Source organism: Mauremys mutica, chromosome 1 (genome assembly GCF_020497125.1).
Source record: "Mauremys mutica isolate MM-2020 ecotype Southern chromosome 1, ASM2049712v1, whole genome shotgun sequence".
In the NCBI taxonomy this organism is placed as follows: Eukaryota; Metazoa; Chordata; order Testudines; family Geoemydidae; genus Mauremys; species Mauremys mutica.
The window spans coordinates 117,530,374-117,549,416 of NC_059072.1; the positions used below are offsets into that span (position 1 = coordinate 117,530,374).

Consider the following 19,043-nt stretch of genomic DNA (forward strand, 5'->3'; position numbering starts at 1 on the left):
GTGTGTGGCTGGTCCTTTGGGATCAGAAGAACTTTTTGTTTGATGAGACCAGTTTTAAAGAACCACTTATCTTTAAATCCTGTATTTTTGGTAGTGATACAAGGACTGGAATGCCTAAGGAAACTGCTTTTCTGACTTCTTATTAGCCAGTGTGGTGAAACAGAAGTTTACTTTTGTTGCTTGTTTGGTATATCTTATGGAAGAATAACCACCAATTTGCAATGTGTCTGCTCTATTTCTCAGCAGTTTGTCCTGAATTTGGTATTCTCAGTTGTGACCCACAAAGGCATGGTTACACCTGCCACTGAAGGATCTGCACTGTGAAGGGTAGTTCTCAGGTGGCATAGAACTGCCAGGGAAGCTTCTATGCCAAACTTCTTCCTTGTGAATAGTGATATCGAACTGTCCTAACATTCCCACAGGTCTGTTGGCAGCTGGCGCAAGTTAAAGCAGCCTGAGGCTGTCCTAAATGGTGCTCGGGGACCAGAGTGGTGCAGACCAGGCCAGAATAGTAATTCTACATAATTCAACTTGGCTCTGAGGGCAAACTACATGCTTTGGGGGTTATTCTTCCTTCAGTCTGCACATACAGTTGTCATTAAGGCAAATGGGAGTGCATATGCACGTCAAAGGGAGAATAAAGCCCATTATATGGTAAAAATGTGTTCCATATATGTTCAAGTACAGACTGTAAGATTACTCAGAACTATTTGGTACAAACACACCCATAATTCTTTGCAACAAAACATAATAAATTCATATGGTTCCTTTACTATTCAATTGCCAGAATATTTCTAAAACTGCATTATAGAACAAACCAATAGATTGGAGACTATATGTTTCATAATGTTTATTGACTGTTCTGACAGCTAAGCAATGAACTATGGCAACATTATAACTTTTATCTGATTAAACCAAAAGAAATTACCTGTCTGTTTGGCAAGTTTTCGTGCTTTAACCTCTCCAATTGAATTCATTTCATAGAACTTCTGATTAGCTCTTGAATGCTCAAAACTTTTGAACTTTTCAGCTTTGGTATAAATCACAAGTTCTGAGAGCTCCATGGCCAGTTTTACCTTCTTAATCTATAAATATAACATGAGATAATTGAAGAATATACATTTTAATATTTTCATGTATTTAATTACTGTTACTGCCTATCTAGAAAATAACTTTCAATGATTTCTACATGAAGATGCTAAAATGAGAGAAGCCACATGAATCTCTAGATGCTCTAGGCCAGTGTAGGCAGTGTGTTATATTGTATTTAGTAAATACAAAATACCAGCTACATACAAATAATGTATATAAATGTACAGAACTATGAAAAACAACATTAGTTTACTTATCAAGCACAGAAACAGAGAAATAATAACCCTTTCCCATGTGGCTCTGTGTAGGTGAAACTGCATCTGCCTGTCTATAACGTAATGTTCATCCAGCATCCCTCACTGTGGTATCTGAAAACCTTATTAATTTTAAAAAAGAAAACTGGAAGTTCACTGATCATGAGCCTACCCTTTCCTCCCCAAGTTCTATCCAATGGTGTCAGTTATTAACTTTTTTGGGGGGTAACATTTTTATTATTGTGGGAAACTATGGTGAATTGATGGGTCCGGGATTGCCAACCCCAAATGTTCAAAAATCATGAGTCAGGCCCCCAGAAATCATGATATTGGCTTTAAAATCATGAGCTTTTAAAAATAAAATATTTGGAGTTCTTTTTATTTGCCTTCTGGCTTTTGCACTTTTTCAGTTCAAATATTCCAGCATTTCTCTACAACCAAGAGGATTAGCAACTTAGCTTTCTTTTTTAAAAATGAAAGCTGAGATTGTGATTGTGATTCATATAGCTCCTTGTTTTAAGAAAAAAGCTACTATCATAAGACTTGTGATAAAAATCACAAAAGCTGAATCTTATATATTGTGATTTCTGAGGTCCTGATCTTAAAAAAGAAAGGAATTCTATAGACCAGTAAAGGTCTATTGCCATCAATCTTAAGCCCTTCTCTGGTTTCCAGCTAAACTGCTCCTCCGTAATTCTGATAGCATAGCATGTTTTGGTCACAGAGAGAGAAGTTCTTCAGGCAGTACAGATCTAACCCATTAAGACCTTTCAAGAGTAGGACCATCACCTTGTACTGGATCCAGTATTCAATGGGGAGTCAACGCAGTGACTGACAATGTGTGCTTGGCATTTCTTAGGAGGCATGCTGCTGTTTTCTGAACCAGTTAGAGATTTTCTGAGTTTGTAAACTATGTCAGACTTATAAAACACTGCAATAATTCAGCCTGGAGGTCACAAAATCATGGATAATTATAGCCTAGTCCATATCTGTGAGTACTGGGTACAGTCTTCTGGTCAGCAAAAGTGGATGAAAGCCTTTCTTCTGGCCATCATTATTTGGGTCTCAAATACCATCAAGATATCCATAAAGACCCTAAGGTTACACACTGTTCAGATAATTTGATCAATAGAGGATGACAGTAATACTGCCAGCTGTCTTTGAAATGCATCTCTTTTCTCACCAGCATTACCTCTGTCTTGCCAAGTTTCAGTATGATCCAGCTGTGCTTGATCCATGCAATAATTTCACTTAGGTGTTAGGACATGGTGATAGTATTATTGGCACCTGATGTAAGGGAGCAATACAATTGTATGCTATGTTTCAACTGCTAGCCTATAAAACCATTGTGTCTCAATATTCCTCAGTGATTTTACACAAATGTTCAATAAGAAGGAGAACACAATGCCCTTTTCAACTCCTTAAAAGAGAATTTTAGGCAGAGATACAATGGACCATCATCATCTATAGGCTCAACCTGAGACAAAGGACAGGTGCCATCTCAGTGGGCTGCATCTTATCTCCACAAGTTCTCAAAGTTAGTTCAGCAGCATCTCACCTAAACAGGGGTATTATATTCTCACCCAGTATTGCACTTCCTAATCTTCATGGACACTGGCTCATCTCTCTTTTCAAGGGAAAAAATTAAACCTCTTGGGGGTAAAGCCATTTTTGATTGATTGGTTGATTTGTACTTTTAGTTGCAAGTCATTGCTTATTTATATGGTGACATAACTGTTGTTCTTCGAGATGTGTTGTTCATATCCATTCCAATCAGGTGTGTGTGTGCGCACAGTAGCTGGAAGATTTTTCCCCAAGCAGCATCCATCGGGTCGGCCTAGGCTCCCCCTGCAGTCGCGCATTCATGGCACTCAATATAGGGCCCAGCCAACCCACCACCACCTCAGTTCCTTCTTGCCAGCTACTGTGATAGAGGGTTAGGACTGTGGGTATTGGAATAAACATGAACAACATATCTTGAAGAACAATAGTTACAAGTAGGTGAGTAACCATTTTTTCTTCTTCGAGTGCTTCTTCATGTCAATTCCAATCACATGACTCAAAAGCCTAAATTTAGGAGGTGGGGTCGGAGTCTTCCACTGATTGGAGCACTGCTCATCTGAAGGCCACATCATCTCTGGCCTGCACCAGGAATGCTGCTGATGAAGCCTGCACCCTGGTAGAGTGCACAGTGATTGGAGGTGCGGGAACCCCCGCCAGGTTGTAGCACTCACAAATGCAGGATGTGATCCATGACAAAATGCATTGTGATGACACAAGCAGACCTTTCAGTCTGTCTGCCACTGCCACAAGTAACTGGACTGATTTTCTGAACGGCTTCATTCTCTCAATGTAAAAGGCTAGCACCCTGCAGACATCCAGAAAGTGAAGTCTCTGCACCTTGCTGGTGGAGTGCAGCTTAAGGTAGAATACCAGGAGGAAGATGTCCTGGTTGATGTGAAACTGCGACACAATCTTCAGGAAGAAAGCAGGATGAGGCCTGAGCTGAAACTTGTCTTTATAGAACATGGTGTAAGGAGGCTCTGATGGTAGGGCTCTGAGCTCAGACACCCTCCTGGCCGAGGTTATCACTACCAGGAACACCACCTTTTAAGAGAGGTAGAGCAGGGAGCATGTTGCTAATGGTTCAAGGTGGGGGTCCCATGAGCCTAGAGAGGACCAAGTTACGGTCCCAGGTAGGGACCAGCTGATGGACATGGGGTACAACCTGTTGAGCCCTTTTAAAAATCGGCTGACCATACGTTTAGCAAACACGGAGCCGCCCCTCTGTTCCCTGCACCCAGATGGAGGGCGGATATGGTGGCTAAGTGCACTCTTATTGAAGACAACGAAAGCTCCTGCTGCTTCTGATGGAAGAGATAGTCCAGAATGAGCGGCACTGAGGCTAGTGTCGGGCATGAATGGTGCTGCGCCAACCAGATCGAAAATCTCTTCCACTTGGCAAGGTAGGAGGCTCTAGTAGAGGGTTTCCTGCTGCCAAGGAGGACTAGTAGAACCTGTTCTGAACAGGAAAGCTCCATCAGGTTCAACCATGGAGCTTCCATGCCGTGGGATGAAGCGACACAAGTTTTGGATGTTGAAGACGCCCATGATCTTGCATCAGAAGGTCTGGGAAGAGTGGAAGGGTGACCAGGGCTTCCACGGACATGTCTGGGGAGATGTGTATCAGTGCGGACGGGGCCAGGCTGGTGCTATCAATATGACCCAAGCTCGTTCCCTCTGGATCTTGAGGAGTACCTTGTGAACGAGCGGTATGGGCAGAAAAGTGGAAAGGAGAAAGCATGGAAGAAGGAAAGCATCCATTCTGGAGCCCAAGCTGTGGATTCTGGAAGGAGCAGAACTGATGGCACTTCCTGTTATGTCACATGGCGAATAGGTATAGCTGAGGAAAAACCCACCTATGGAAGATTGAAAATTCAATGTCCAGGCAAAGAGACCACTCATGGACTTGAAACGACCTGCTGAGGTGGTCCGCCAGCTTGTTTTGTACCCTTGGGAAGTACGACACATGCATGTGTATTGAATGTTCCACACAGAAGTCCCACCTCACAGCATGAGGGCTTCTTGGCAGAGGGAAGAGGAGCATGCACCCCCCTGTTTGTTGATGTAGAACATTGCTGTTTTATTGTCCGTCATAACAGATACACAATGTCCCATTATGTGTGCATGGAAGGTCTGGCGTGGTAGGTCTCTCAGCTCTCTGTGTTGATGTGGAGAGCCAGGTCTGTATGTGACCAGAGATCTTGGGTCCTGCGGTCTCCCACATGAGCTCCAGAGCCCATGCAACAGAGACGGCAGCAGATTGGGGAAGGGGAACCCTGAGGATACCTCCTGAGGGTTGAGCCACCACAGGAGAGAGTCAAGGACCGGGGAAGGCAGGGTCATGATCCTGTTCAAGCTGTCCCCGGCTGGGCAATACACTGATGTGAGCCACAACTGAAGAGGTTGAAGCCTGAGTCTGGCATGCTGCACCACATAGGTGCAGGCAGCCATGTGTCCCAGAAGCTTCAGGCAGTTTCTTGCTGTGCTGGTGGAAAACTGTCTGAGGCCTCAAATGAAGTCAGTGAAGGCCTGAAACCTCGCTTACGGCAGGTATTCCCTGGCTTGGGTCAAGTCCAGTATTGCCCCTATAAACTCTATCCTCTGTACAGGGGACAGAGTCGATTTTGCTTCATTTAGAAGGAGATCCAGGTTGTAAAAGGTGGCTCCGATTAATCTGACCTGAGCTTCCACTTGGATCCTGGAGCGGCCTCTGATCAGCCAGTCGTTGAGGTACAGAAACATCTGTACCTGGTGCCTGCACAAGAAAACAGCAACAACTGCCAAGCACTTTGTGAAGACTCAAGGAGCTGCTGATAGGCCAAATGGAAGGACTGTGAATTAGTAGTGGGTATTGTTTCTCACAAACCTGAGGTACTTTCTACAGGGCTGAGTAATTGTGATATAAAAATATGCATCCTTCAGGTTGAGGGCGGCATACCAGTCTGCTGGATCCAGTGAGGGGATGATGGAGACCAAAGAGACCATGAGGAACTTGAGTTTCTTTATGAACTTGTTGAGTTCTCACAGGACCAAGATGGGCCTGAGGTCGCTTTTGGTATTAGGAAATACTGGGAATAGAAGTCCTTCCCCTTCTGCTTCTGAGGAACGTCTTCTAATGCCCTTAGTGATAGGAGTGAGTGCACCTCCTGTATAAGGAGTTGCTTGTGAGAGGCATCCCTGAAGAAGTGAGGGAAGAGGTATGGAAGGGCGTGAGGGCACAGAATTGGATGGAGCACCCAGCAGTTCGAACTGATACAGTACCATGCATGGTAGAAAGGGGATAGGTGGGATGAAAAGGTAAGACGGGGTGGATCCAGATCTCACTCTGGTGGCCCATCCTCTACTGCACCTTCAAAAGGCTGGTTTGGCCCCTGAAGGTAGCTTGGATTGTCCCAAGCCCTGGCCAGAGGGTTGATGCAGCCTTCTCCTGCTGCTCCGATTTCTCCTTCTGGAGCCATCTTGGCCGATGACCAAACCAGAAGTGTCTCCACTGCAGTGAAGGCGTATAGAGGCCCAAAGACCTAAAGGAGTCTTTAAGGCTGTTAAGCCTTTTGTCAGTCTTTTCTGAGAAGAGAGTCTCACCCTCAAAAGGCAGGGCCTGAATGGTTTGCTGTATCTCGTAGGGGACACCAGAAACCACGAGCCCCTTCTCATAGCCACTCTTGGGCCATAACCCTGGTGGCCACCTCTGCCCCGTCATGCGCCGCCTGAAGGGACACCCTTGAGATGAGCCTCCCTTCCTCAACCAATGCCAAAAACTCGACACAGGAGTCCGAGGGGAGCAGCTCTGTGAATTTGGCTATCGCCGAGCAGGTGTTGTAGGAGTACCTGCTGACGATGGCCTGCTGATTGTATATGCAGAGCTGCAAGCCCCCAGTGGAGTAGATCTTTCTTCCGTAAAGGTCAAGCCTTTTCACCTCCCGATTCTTCAGGGAGGGTCCCTGGAAGCCCTGATGCACATGTTGGTTGTCAGCATCAACCACAAGAGAGTCTGGTGTGGGATGAGTATATAAATGCTCATAACCTTTGGATGGCACAAATTAGCATCTTTCATTGCGCTTAGCCATAGTGGGCAATGAGGCTGGGGTCTGCCACAGAGTTTTCGTGGTGCCAGAGATGGTCTTTATGAGGGGAAGGGCAATATGTGCAGGTCCGGAGGAGTTGAAGATATCCACCATTGTATCTGTATCCTCCATTGCCTCCTCTTCCTGAATGCCTAGGCCCTGGGCAACCCTCCGCATCAATTGCTGCAGAACCCTGTTGTCCTCCAGGGCCGGGGCTGTCGCCATGCCTGCCAATACCTCATCTGGCAAGGACAAAGAAGACACCCCCATGAGGGGTGGCTGCTCCCTTACTTCCACCCCCGAGGGGTCCCATGGCACCTGGGTTTCCTAGCCCAGTGCTGACCCAAATGGTGTCACAGTCCTCAGTGTAGGGGCTGCATACACAAATGCAGACACCACCAGTGCTGAAAGTGCCACAAGTGCCGATGTCATTCTTAATGTTGGAATCGCCACTGGTGCCAGTGCCACCGGTAGCTCTGAGCCTGGTGCTAGCTGTGCCAGAGGCGCCAAAATAGTAGTGCAGGATTGTAATGGGCCTATACCTGACCAGGCCGGTGCCAGCGGCGCTGGTGGGGGAAGAATAGGGGGGGGAGGGATAGCTCAGTGGTTTGAGCACTGGCCTGCTAAACCCAGGGTTGTGAGTTCAATCCTTGAGGGGGCCACTTAGGATTCTGGGGCAAAATCAGTACTTGGTCCTGCTAGTGAAGGCAGGTGGCTGGACTTGATGACCTTTCAGGGTCCCTTCCAGTTCTAGGAGATAGGTGTATCTCCATTATAAAAAAAAAAGAAATGATGGCGAGGACACCGACGTCACCCTGGAATGAGACCCTTGGCTGCGACCTTGGCTTTGATGAAAAGCCCAGGAAGTCTAAAAGGGCCATTGCGCCGGGGGCTGCCATTGGGCGGGCCACTGTGCCGGGTAAGGGTGCTGGTCCCGAGTTGACGTGGACTGTCTGCTCCAACTCCTCTGGGACTGATACAAGCCCAACTCCAACTCTGAGGTGTCTGAAAACGATGACCACAGGGGAGCGGTATTTCTAGGCACTGTGCTTTTGTGCTGAGGGCTCAGGGATCAGCATGGCTGGGTGTCCTCCAATACTGGGGAGTGGTGCAGCGAGGTCAGAGATTGGGGGGCTATCATAGTGGGCTTTCCCCTTGAAGGAGCCCGGGGAGCTACCGGTGCTGGTGACTTATCCTGTCTGGGTGGAGAGAACGGTGCCATGAGGTGAAGCAGTTCTTGGGCCACCTCAAATGTCTCCAGTGTCAAAGTGAGGTCGGCTCACGGCTTGGCCTCAGCCACCCCTCTACGCGGGCAGGAGTTGGCTCGACCATCACAGGTGGAGCAGCACTAGTGTGGCTCGACTCAGATCTAACAGTGGCAGGCTTCTTAGGTCTAAAAGGGGGAGACTGACCCCTCTCTGACCTCTTCAACTTTTGCAACACTGGTGATTGCAGACAGTGCCTGTGTGCAGAATGTGAGCTGTGAGTGGAGACGGGACAGTGTCATGAGTCCTTATCCTTACCTGGCACCAGTGCCTGTGCTGACAATGCTGGAGTGCTCCACACTGAGGAGAAGGTACTTGACGCAGGGTCGGTCAACCCAGGTTCGGACGAGAGGCGTAGTGCTGCCTCCATCAACAGAACCTTCAGGCACTGCTCTGTATCTTTTAAAGTCCAGGGCCAAAAGGTCTTACAAATGGCACAACGATCCTTCTGATGGACCTCTCCTAAGCACCTTATACACAATCGCTTCTGGGCATACACTTGCCATAGACAAAGCCGGCTTTGAAGCCCGGAGACCCTGGCATGCCCTGGTCAGGAGAGTGTAGGAGGGGATTCTCCCCCAAAAGGAAACTTATCTAACACTAACAAACTACTAACTACTATCTATTAATGAACAGTGGAGAACTAATGGAGAACAATATAAGAAGAATGCTGAATGTGCTTGTTGAGACAAGAGCACAGGAACGTTCCAGCTAACCCTCACTGGTGGTAAGAAGGAACTGAGGAGATGGAGGGTTGGCAGGTCTCTATATTGAGCTCTATGAAGGTGCAACTCCAGGGGGCGTCCAGGCCGACCTGACGGATGCTGCTAGGGGAAAATCTTCCAGCTACCATGCATATGCACGTGCACACACCTGATTGGAATTGACATGAACAAGCACTCAAAGAAGAACTATGAGTTCTGTAATTAGGGAGTAGAAGAGACCTTAATTTCCGTCACTAGACAATAAGAGCTTGCATTATTCTAGGGTGACCAGACAGAAAATGTGAAAAATCGGGACAGGAGATGGAGGGTAATAGGAGCCTATATAAGAAAAAGATCCAAAAATCGGGACTGTCCATATAAAATCAGGACATCTGGTCACCCTACATTATTCACATGTTGTAGTACTGATGTTTTATAGTGCTTTTATGCTGCTTGATTGAAGAGTCTGAATTCTTTGAGAGAGGGAAAGTCATTATGGATCACATACATGCTGACAGGCCATCTTGCATTCAGGTGATCTTTTCCATTACTTAAGTTGATAATCCTCTTCAAAGGGAGAAGTGCAATGTTCTCATATTACATGAAGGCATTCTGGGTTAAATATGTTTATGGTTCAGATTAGTTTTGGTGGGTGTAATTTTGCAACCACTGTGGTGCAGGAGAGGAAAGATCCATTGTTCTTTTCTACAGCAGTGGATATGCTTTAGTTCATGGTTGCTAAGATTCCTTCCTTAAGATACTTGAAACAACAAAATTCACCTAAAATAGCACATTCAGTTCTGAGCATCTGAACTAGAAGTATATTGACAAAATGGAGCAAGCTCAGAACACAGGAAGAAAAGTTATCAATGGGCTGAAGACCAACTTACCTGGGAAATGTTATAAGAGCTTAATGTCTATAAGTTATACTTTATATAAGTTATATATAATATGTATATGTTAGAGCTTAGGTAAACAGTAACGAAGTGGTTATCATGATAGCAGTCTACAATACTTCACAGATGTACAAAGATGTACTTAAAAGATGTACAAAGTGATAAGTGAAAGCAATAGTTTAGGGTGGTACAATGTGGTAGGAGTAATGGGATACAATTAAGAAAGTTTTTCATTCTATCGCACCTAAATTTTCCTATCTGGCAATATATTATACTAGTCTATGGCAGGGATTCTCAACCTTTTTCTTTCTGAACCCCAACATGCTATACAAACGTCAGGGCCCAGCGGGGTGCAGGGGACTTGGGGCTCCATCTGTTTGGTGCAGGGAGGGACCTTGGGCATAGGCATAGTTTGACTTCTATTTCAGGGGGACAGGGCCCAGCAGGGCTCGGGCCAGCTCTGCATGGCGTGGCCGTGGGAGGAAACACCACCTTCACCCCCTGACTCATCTCAGCAGGCCACCCAGCCTGTCTGAGTTGGGGTGGAAGGGGAGCAACCAAAAGTTATAACTCAAAGTGGGAGCAGGGCTCAGCTCAAAAATTTGAAAACCACTCAGGGTGCAGGCAGGGGGTAGCTAGGGGCTGTGTGCAGGCAGGGAGTAGCTCAGGGTGCAGGGAGGAAGTAGATAGGGGCTGTGTGCAGGTGAGGTGTAGCTCAGGGTGCAGGCAAGGAGTAGCTAGGGGTTGTGCAGTGAGAGGTGTTGCTCAGGGTGCAGAGATTGGGTAGCTAGGGGCTGTGTGCAGGTGGCTCAGGGTGCAGGCAAAATTGAAGAAAGAGAGAGCAGAAAACGATACAGCATTGTATCTTACTCCATGATCAATGGACCCCTGAGACAGAGATCCAACTTTTGATAGGAAGCATTAAAAAGTCAGGGTTCTAACACTGATGGATACAATCTGAGGCAATTAAGATTGTGCTCTCCCTATCCAATTTTATTTTCCTAAGTAAGTGAGGTACTGGAGGGAGCAGTATATAGTAGGATGTCACTGCTGCACAGGGAGAATACATCAACAGCCCTAACCCAGCTGAAAAACCCTGGTAGATCAGCATATTTTATTGTACCAACCGTGTCCATTGTAGGCATGTTCTGCGGAGTGTGGCTGGGCTGAAACACCCTAGTCTAGAGGCCGCTCCAGTAGACCCTGTGTGTGACTGAGTCACTTCGTCTATAAATTGAGGACTCCGAGTATATGTTTTGCTTTGATGCAAGATAAATTCTGCTAACCAGACTGAGCCTTCTTTAGTCAAGGATTTGGTCTTGTTAGTCCTTGCTTGCTGTACTGTCAGAATGAACTAAAACTGGCTTTCCTCAGCTGTGACCCTGAAGCTTTACAAGGATCTTAAGGCTGAGAATTGGAGGCAGTTGATATATGATCTCTTCACTTGTCCAGACCAGACATCCTGGGCTGATCAGTGCTAAAGTGTGGTGCCTCAGCAGAAAGCAAAGCCTTTGCAGGGACATTCTCTTAAGGACTAGCTGTGGGTCTATTACAAGGCTAGAGGAATCCCCAGCTTTCTTCAGAGTCCTCCCCTGAAGACTCATTCCCTGGCTGGCAGAGACCAAGCTGAAGGGAGAGAAAGAAGGTGGCAAAAAACTGATTAAAAGAGCATTCAGAGAGAACGAGAGAGAGAGAACTGTTGAGGAAACCTCTGCCTCTGAGCACAGCACTAGAAACCTGGGACATAATCTCAGTGCAGCTCAGTAGGTGCTGAGAGGCAGAAATCTGTGGGGAACAGATACCTCTTGCTTTCCTCTGAGACCTGGAAACAGGAGAAAACAGCAGTTCCATACTTCAAGAAGCAGCAGATTTCCATGACAAAGAACCATCAAGACTGAGATTGATAAGTTTACAAAGAAGATGGTATGATGAGACTGCCTACAATGGCATGTCACTCATCTGCAACTGCTAGTAGCAAATATTGCCAGTGACCAGATGTAGGACACTAGATGGGCAGAGCTGAGTTACTACAGAGAATTGTTTCCCAGGTGTCTGGCTGGTGGGTCTTACCAACATGCTCATGGTCCAACTGATCACCATATTTGGGGCAGGAAAGGAATTTCCCCCAGGTCAGATTGGTAGAGATCCTAGGTGGGTTTTTTTTCCGTTTGTTTGCTTGTTTTTGTTTTTTTGCCTTCCTCTGCAGCATGGGACGTGGGTCACTTACAGGCTTAAACTAGAGTAAATGGTGGATTCTCTGTAACTTGATGTCTTTAAATCATGATTTGAGGACTTCAGTAACTCAACCAGATGTAGGGTGACCAGATGTCCTGACTTTATAGAGACAGTCCGATATTTGGGGCTTAATGTTATATAGGTGCCTATTATCCCTCACCCCCTGTCCCGACTTTTCATACTTGCAGTCTGGTCACCCTAGCCAGAGGTTATTGGCTTATTACAAGAGTGGGTGGGTGAGATTCTATGACCTGCAGGAAGTCAGACAAGATGATTGCAATTGTCTCTTCTGGCCTTAAAGTCTATGAGTCTATGTATCTATCTCTTTAGTTAATTAAGCACACTTAACATGGAAATCAGAGGATGTAAACCTTTTTATAGTCACCTTTAAGAGTAGGGGCTCATTTAATGATCTCTTCAGTATCTTGATAAATGAGAAAGCAAAACTCCTGCCTAGCACTGTAAATACTTTTTATTGTAGCCTTATGCCTACCTAATCCTGTGCATAAAAACAGAATACTGAAAATTAGGTGAATGAGGTCCTTTAAAGCTTCTTGGACAAATTGTTTGTTCTGATTGGGAGTGGTGGGGAAGTTGTAGACAGGAGGGACATCAGAGGAACTCTCCCTCTCCCTGCCCTCATTAGAAGGCCCACAAAACCCCAATGCTCCTCATGGGCAGTCCAATAAGGAGAATGGGCATAAGCAGTGCAGTGTGAACAGTACTGCATCCTGTCTGTTGGAGCCCCTAGCTGGTGAGGACAATGAGCAGGCTAAGCACAAGGTTAGAATGGAGAAGTTCAGGGAAAGTAAAATTTGGCATGAAGGAATTGAGAAGGACTGCACTTGAACTGGATGCCAAAATATGCTGTATCTTGACTGGATGCATTACCTGAGTGAGGAAACGAAGGGAGCCATGAGATGAAAAATACTATTTTTAGATATTAGCTTTAACATGAATTTGTAATTTTAAAGCCTACCCTTTAAATTTTGTTTATGATCTAGCATAAGCTACTTTAAAAAAAAATCAACCAAACAAAGAAAACAACCCTTCTGTTCACCTTCTACTTTCCTATGAGACATCAGACTTTTACCTTTCGCTTTTTTCGAGGGGTTGGTGGAGATCTCTTAACTGCATTTCTTCTTTTTAGCACAGGAGATTTTGGTGGTGCGGGAGTGCTTTCATCAGCTTCATCATCTTCAGATTGCTCTACCTCTTCTACAAATTCCCCTATCTCACCATGGCTATCAAGACCTCTCCTGAGAACAGTTTCTTCAAGTGTTCCAACTTTCTTATTTTTTACCAATATTTTGAATTTTAATTCCTGTGAAAACAGTAGAAAGCATACTAATGCATTTAATAATACATTTTCATATAAAAATATTGCAACACCTATTCTCAAAATGTGTTTTATAGATGTAATTTGTTTTAGAATTATGGGTGCTGAAGTAGGTGGGGTGATGTTCACAAACAAGTCCTAGAGTAATGGACAACCAAATATCTTACCAACCAAATTACCTTTCATGACAATGTAAGTTTCAGAGAACAAAAAAACCTGCGCATAACAGACTACTCCATACAATAAGCAGAAGAAAGGTAACAATACAAATGAAGTTTGCCATCATGCAAAACACACCAGTGCTGGAACAATGAGCAAGAGTGTTGTAGGAAGAGAATTGGGTATTCAGCACCCATCTACCAAAAGAATGTGATTGCCACATAGCAAGGGCAAGCAAGAAATTGTTGCTCCATATTGGTGCTAGGTATGAGTCAGTGAGACTGTATTGGCTGAATGCCAATGGCAGCACAATAGGTGTGTATGCATATAGGTGAAAATAGATGGTATTGTTTATTAAGCATCGCCTTGGTTGTTATAAATACAAACGCACACACATATGAGAACAATGCTTGTTTTGATATCTGACTACACCTATGGAAGTGGTTCTAGCTAAGGAAGGCAGGAATTTTGGTGCCCTATTTACATAGTACACTGCTGCCCTGTATACCAAGCTATGATCCTACCATTACTTATTTTCATATGTGTATAAGCACAGCAGGACCTTTTTTTTTTATCCTATATCTTCAATAAAGTTAACTTAATAGAGCTCGGAGTCTTGATACTTAGAGCCCAGCAAATCTGTGGATATCCGCTTTATATCTGCAGACCATGTTGTGGATCATGGATCGGATGCTGATACAAATTTAGGAATCTATTGGTACCTAAGAAAAGTGTCATTTTTTTAAAGTATACAGTACCTAAAAAATTGATAGCTTTATTATTCCTGACAGAAAAAATAGACAAAATTTAAAATTACAGAATTTATACAGATATACAAAATGTACACAGTCAAGTTTCCAATGATAACGATTATCAGACAGCAAAGATCGTCTTACTGAACTATTACTTTGTAAGCAGAATGACATTCATTTCTAGGTAAATAATAGCATCTTACTTGATCAGCATGCCAAACTAAAAAATGTAAACTATCAAAAGTCTTTACACGACTTAGTGGTTATTATACATTTCCCTTGTTGCCTTACTAAAATCACTGTACAGAGTTAAAAAGAATTAATTTTGATATAAGAGTATCTATTAGTGGATATGAAGAGTAATTCTGCAGTTAAAAACAGGCAACTATTTCATATAATAATAAAGAGTGTTGTAGAACAATGTTACAAGCATGTTTCTTTTAAGTAAATAAGTAATATATAAACAAGGTGAGAAGGCTGTAGCACCACATCTTCAGACAACCATGAACCAGAATATTTGCATAAATTTGTATTAAATGAAAGATGGAATTTTGGCAAGGGCACTAGTGTTATCCCAAGGCCCCTTTCTTTATATTTTGCTTCTTTTCCAAGTAAATGTTTATTAGCTGAGTGAAGAATGCAGTGTTATGTTGCTAATATGATCACAGATTACATAATAGATACAAAGTACTTATGAAATTACATTTAGGGACAGATTTTCCAAAGCACTCAGATCCACAACTGGAGCCAGAGTTTCCAGATAACTTGGTTCCCATTTATGCACTGAAGTTAATTCCTCTGATTTTCAAAAGTGCTTAGCACCAAGAGGCTCTCACTGAGTGCAGAAATCACAAGCCATCCCATCCACAATACAAATCCTCTCTAGCAGGCAGTCTTCAGAGGGGAATATTGGAGCTCATGGGTCATGTGGCAAACAAGAAAAGAAGAAGTGATCTGCTAAACACTGAGAATGGGATGAAGATCAAAGATAACCTAGGCATGGCCCAACACCTAAACGAATACTTTGCCTCGGTTTTTAATAAGGACAAAGAGGAGCTTAGTGGTAGTGGCAGGGTGGTTAATGGAAATGAGGATATGGAAGTGGTAATTACCACATCCAAGGTAGAAGTCAAATAGTTCAATTGGACTAAATTGGGGGATCTGTATAGTCTCCATCCAAGAATATTAAAGGAACTGGCACATGAAATTGCAGGCCTAATAGTAAAGATTTTTAATTAATCTGTAAACTGAAGGGTAGTACATGTGACTGGAGAATTGCTAATATAGTACTTATTTTTAAGAAAGGGGAAAAAAGTGATCTGGGAACCTATAGGCCTGTAATTTGACCTCAATTCTCTGCAAGGTCTTATATCTAATTTTGAAAGAGAAAGTAGTTAAGGACATAGAAGTAAATGGTAATTGGGATAAAATACAACGTGGTTTTACAGAAGGTAAGTCATACCATATCAAACTGATCACTTTCTTTGAGAAGATAAGAGATTTGTTTTAAACAAGGAAATGCAGTAGATCTAATCTCCCCAGATTTCGGTAAGGCATTTAATACAGTTCCACATGGGAAATTATTGGAGAAGATGGGGATTAATATGAGAATTGAAAGTTGGATAAGGAACTAGTTAAAGGGGAGACTACAATGGGTCACACTGAAAGGTGAACTGTCAGGCTGGAAGGCAGTTACAGTGGAGTTCCTCAGGGATTGGTCTTGGGACCAATCTTATTTAACCTTTTTTATTGATGATGTTGGCACAAAAAGTAGGAATGTGGTAATAAAAGTTGCAGATGATACAAAATTGGACGAGGACTGGAATATAATACAAGAAGATCTGAATGACACTCAAAACTGGAGTAATAGAAATGGGATGAGATTTAATAGTGGAAATTCACACACAAGGACTAACAAGAATTTTTGTGATAACATGGGGATGTATCAGTTGAAAGTGACAGAAGAGGAGAAAGACCAGGGTGTATTGATTGATCACAAGATGACTATGAGCTGTCAAGAAAAAGGCTAATCTGGGGATGCACCAGGCGAGGTACTTCCAGTTTAGATAGGGAAGTGTTAGCACCATTATACCAGGCATGAGTGAGACCTCATCTGGAATAAAGTATGCAGTTCTGGTCTCCCATGTTTAAGAAAGATGAACTCAAACTGGAACAGATGCAAAGAAGGGCTACTAGGATGATCAGAGGAATGGAAAACCTACCTTATGAGAGGAGACTCAAAGAGCTTAGCTTGTTTAGCCTAAACAAATGACAGCTAATGGGAGATATGATAGTTCTCTATAAATGTATCAGAGGAATAAATATCAGGGAGTAGGAGGAGTTGTTTAGGTTAAGTGCCAATGTTGACATGAACAAATGGATATAAACTGGCCCTCAACAAGTTTAGACTTGAAATCAGACAAAGGTTTCTAACCATCAGAGGAGGGAAGTTCTAGAACAGGCTTTCGAGGCAAGCAGAAGGAGCAAAAAACCTAATTGGCTTCAAGACTGAACATGATAAATTTATAGAGAGGATGTATGATAGGATTGTCTACAGTGCAATGTAGCTGATCTGTGACTGTAGAAAATATCCCCAATGGCCAGTGATGGGATACTTGATGATGAGGGCTCTGAGTTACTACAGAGAGATTCCATAAGTTTTCTCACATCAGCACCACAGAGCCTAATCTTCATTTAAGGCCATGTCTACATTAGTGAGCTCTCAGCAGAAGAGCTGCACCAATGCAGATGTGCTGCTATAAGATGGTCCATGTAGTCGCTCTCCTGTCAACATCATAAAGCCACCTCAACAAGTGACTCTATGTCAGCAGGAGAAGCTTATGCCATTGAGGGGGTGTTTTTTCACACCCCAGAATGACATAAGTGGTAGTGTAATTATGTCCTTAGAGATGATAATGTCCATATAATCTCTACAGTAAAGTGGTCATCTTATAACATTCATTATCTTTATCTCTGTATATAGTGAATTGATACAGAGCAACAGGATTTAGTTAACCCCTTAGACCATGAGAGTCACATAACTACATCATGTATTTCACATGAAGTAGCAAAGAATTCAGGGTTTATATTAATATTGGTCTGGGAAGGTTGTGAAAACATATAAATTCTTACACATTACATAACAGATAATTGAATTTACCTGTGATTCAAATAGTGCATTATTAAGATACCCATTAAAAAATACAAAGTGTGCATAAAAAGAAACATCATTTACACAAAATCTAGCGTTTATGGTAGCAAATACTAGAGTTATAATTAAGGTGGAAACAGGCATTCCATTCTAAATTCCAACTTTCAGTTGCTGACACTCTCCTTTTCAACAGGGGCCTTTTGTTTGTAGGATCAAATTGTCAGAGTGCAAGGAGAAGATATAGCACATTCTTAATGTTTACCATCCATGCTCTAGTGTAAGGATCGATGTAGTCTTCCTATAGCGGTAACTCCAAATACAGGTGCACTTTAACACTTCCTAAATCACTAATAGATGAGCCTTGTTTCTTGTAAATACCTTATTATTTTTAGCAGAATTTGAATGTGCATAGCGTTGCTGATATTTCTGCAGCGTTCTGAATGTTTTTACCATATATTAGTATTTCTAGATATTTAAAAACAGTTGTATACACTTTTGGTCATTTGTTTGTTCAAATATTTATAACAGGAATTTCACTTCATAGATCCAAAAGGGAATTGTCATGCTTGTATTTATTGCTATTGTATTAATTTATTGCACCTTGTATATAACTTTGCTTTAAGTAAAAAAAATGAACCCAACCTTAAACATTGGTGTTGCGACTAGTGGCTTCATAATAACAGAAGGTCATATTGTGCCATCACATTTTAAGCAGAAGGCAATTGGAGGTTTGTTTATAGACTGATGGCACAATATGGCCGAGAACGAAAAAGCTCTTTTCCATAGGCAAACGTAGTCTGAAATATCTTGTTAAGATGATAGTTTCATCTTATCAAAGAGAAATTATAACATTCATGTTAGTTTCAGATAGAATTACAGAAGGTCTCTGGGGTCAAAAAGAGATTTTGGTACAGTATTTTGCAAGACCACCACAAACTACTAAAACCAGAATCGTCAATTGCAAAAGATATGACGTTTTAAATCTAAGTTTCATGTCATGTCTTCATCCTGGGGGGGGGGGGAGGAACAACAAATACAAAGAAGTGGCAAAAATGGAGTACTGTATAAGTAGCTTGAGTACTTTATTTAGATTATCCTTACATAAATACTTTATGTGCAGACCTTCAGTTTCATGTTTGAAAATACACAATAAGATTATCTACTATGTTTTAAACATTTTAAAAGTATAAAATTTACAACAATAATGATACAGGCTGTGAAATAGGGATACCAATACTAATTTAGAAATCCTTGGTCAATAAAAATGTATTTAAAGCCCCACTTTTCTACCAGGATATGTGCCACTAATGTTTGTTTCTGTGCACATTAAATAAAAAGCCAGTTGACACAACTTTTCTACAGTTTACTCCATAATACTTAGCATTCATCAATATAAGATTATCTGCCACCCAACAAAATTCTTGCCTATTATGTGCTGGAGGGATTTTGAGACTAGCACTAATTTAAATCTCTTGACACAATAGATTAGAACATATTATTTAAATAAGTAAATCAGAAAAAACAGCTCCTGTGGTAAAATGTACTTTAATTCAGATGATGTTGAGCCCA

The 19,043-nt window shown here is 42.8% G+C and overlaps 1 protein-coding gene across 1 annotated transcript in view; it reads right to left on the minus strand.

The window, feature by feature from the left end:
- Positions 1-19,043, minus strand: part of PLCZ1 (phospholipase C zeta 1) — a 122,295-nt gene that overhangs the window by 49,171 nt on the left and 54,081 nt on the right. The window contains exons 7-8 of the mRNA XM_044981980.1: positions 13,167-13,397; positions 929-1,085 (exon numbers count right to left, since the gene is read on the minus strand). Coding sequence (XP_044837915.1) covers positions 929-1,085; positions 13,167-13,397 — 388 coding nt within the window. The remainder of the gene's footprint in view (positions 1-928; positions 1,086-13,166; positions 13,398-19,043) is intronic.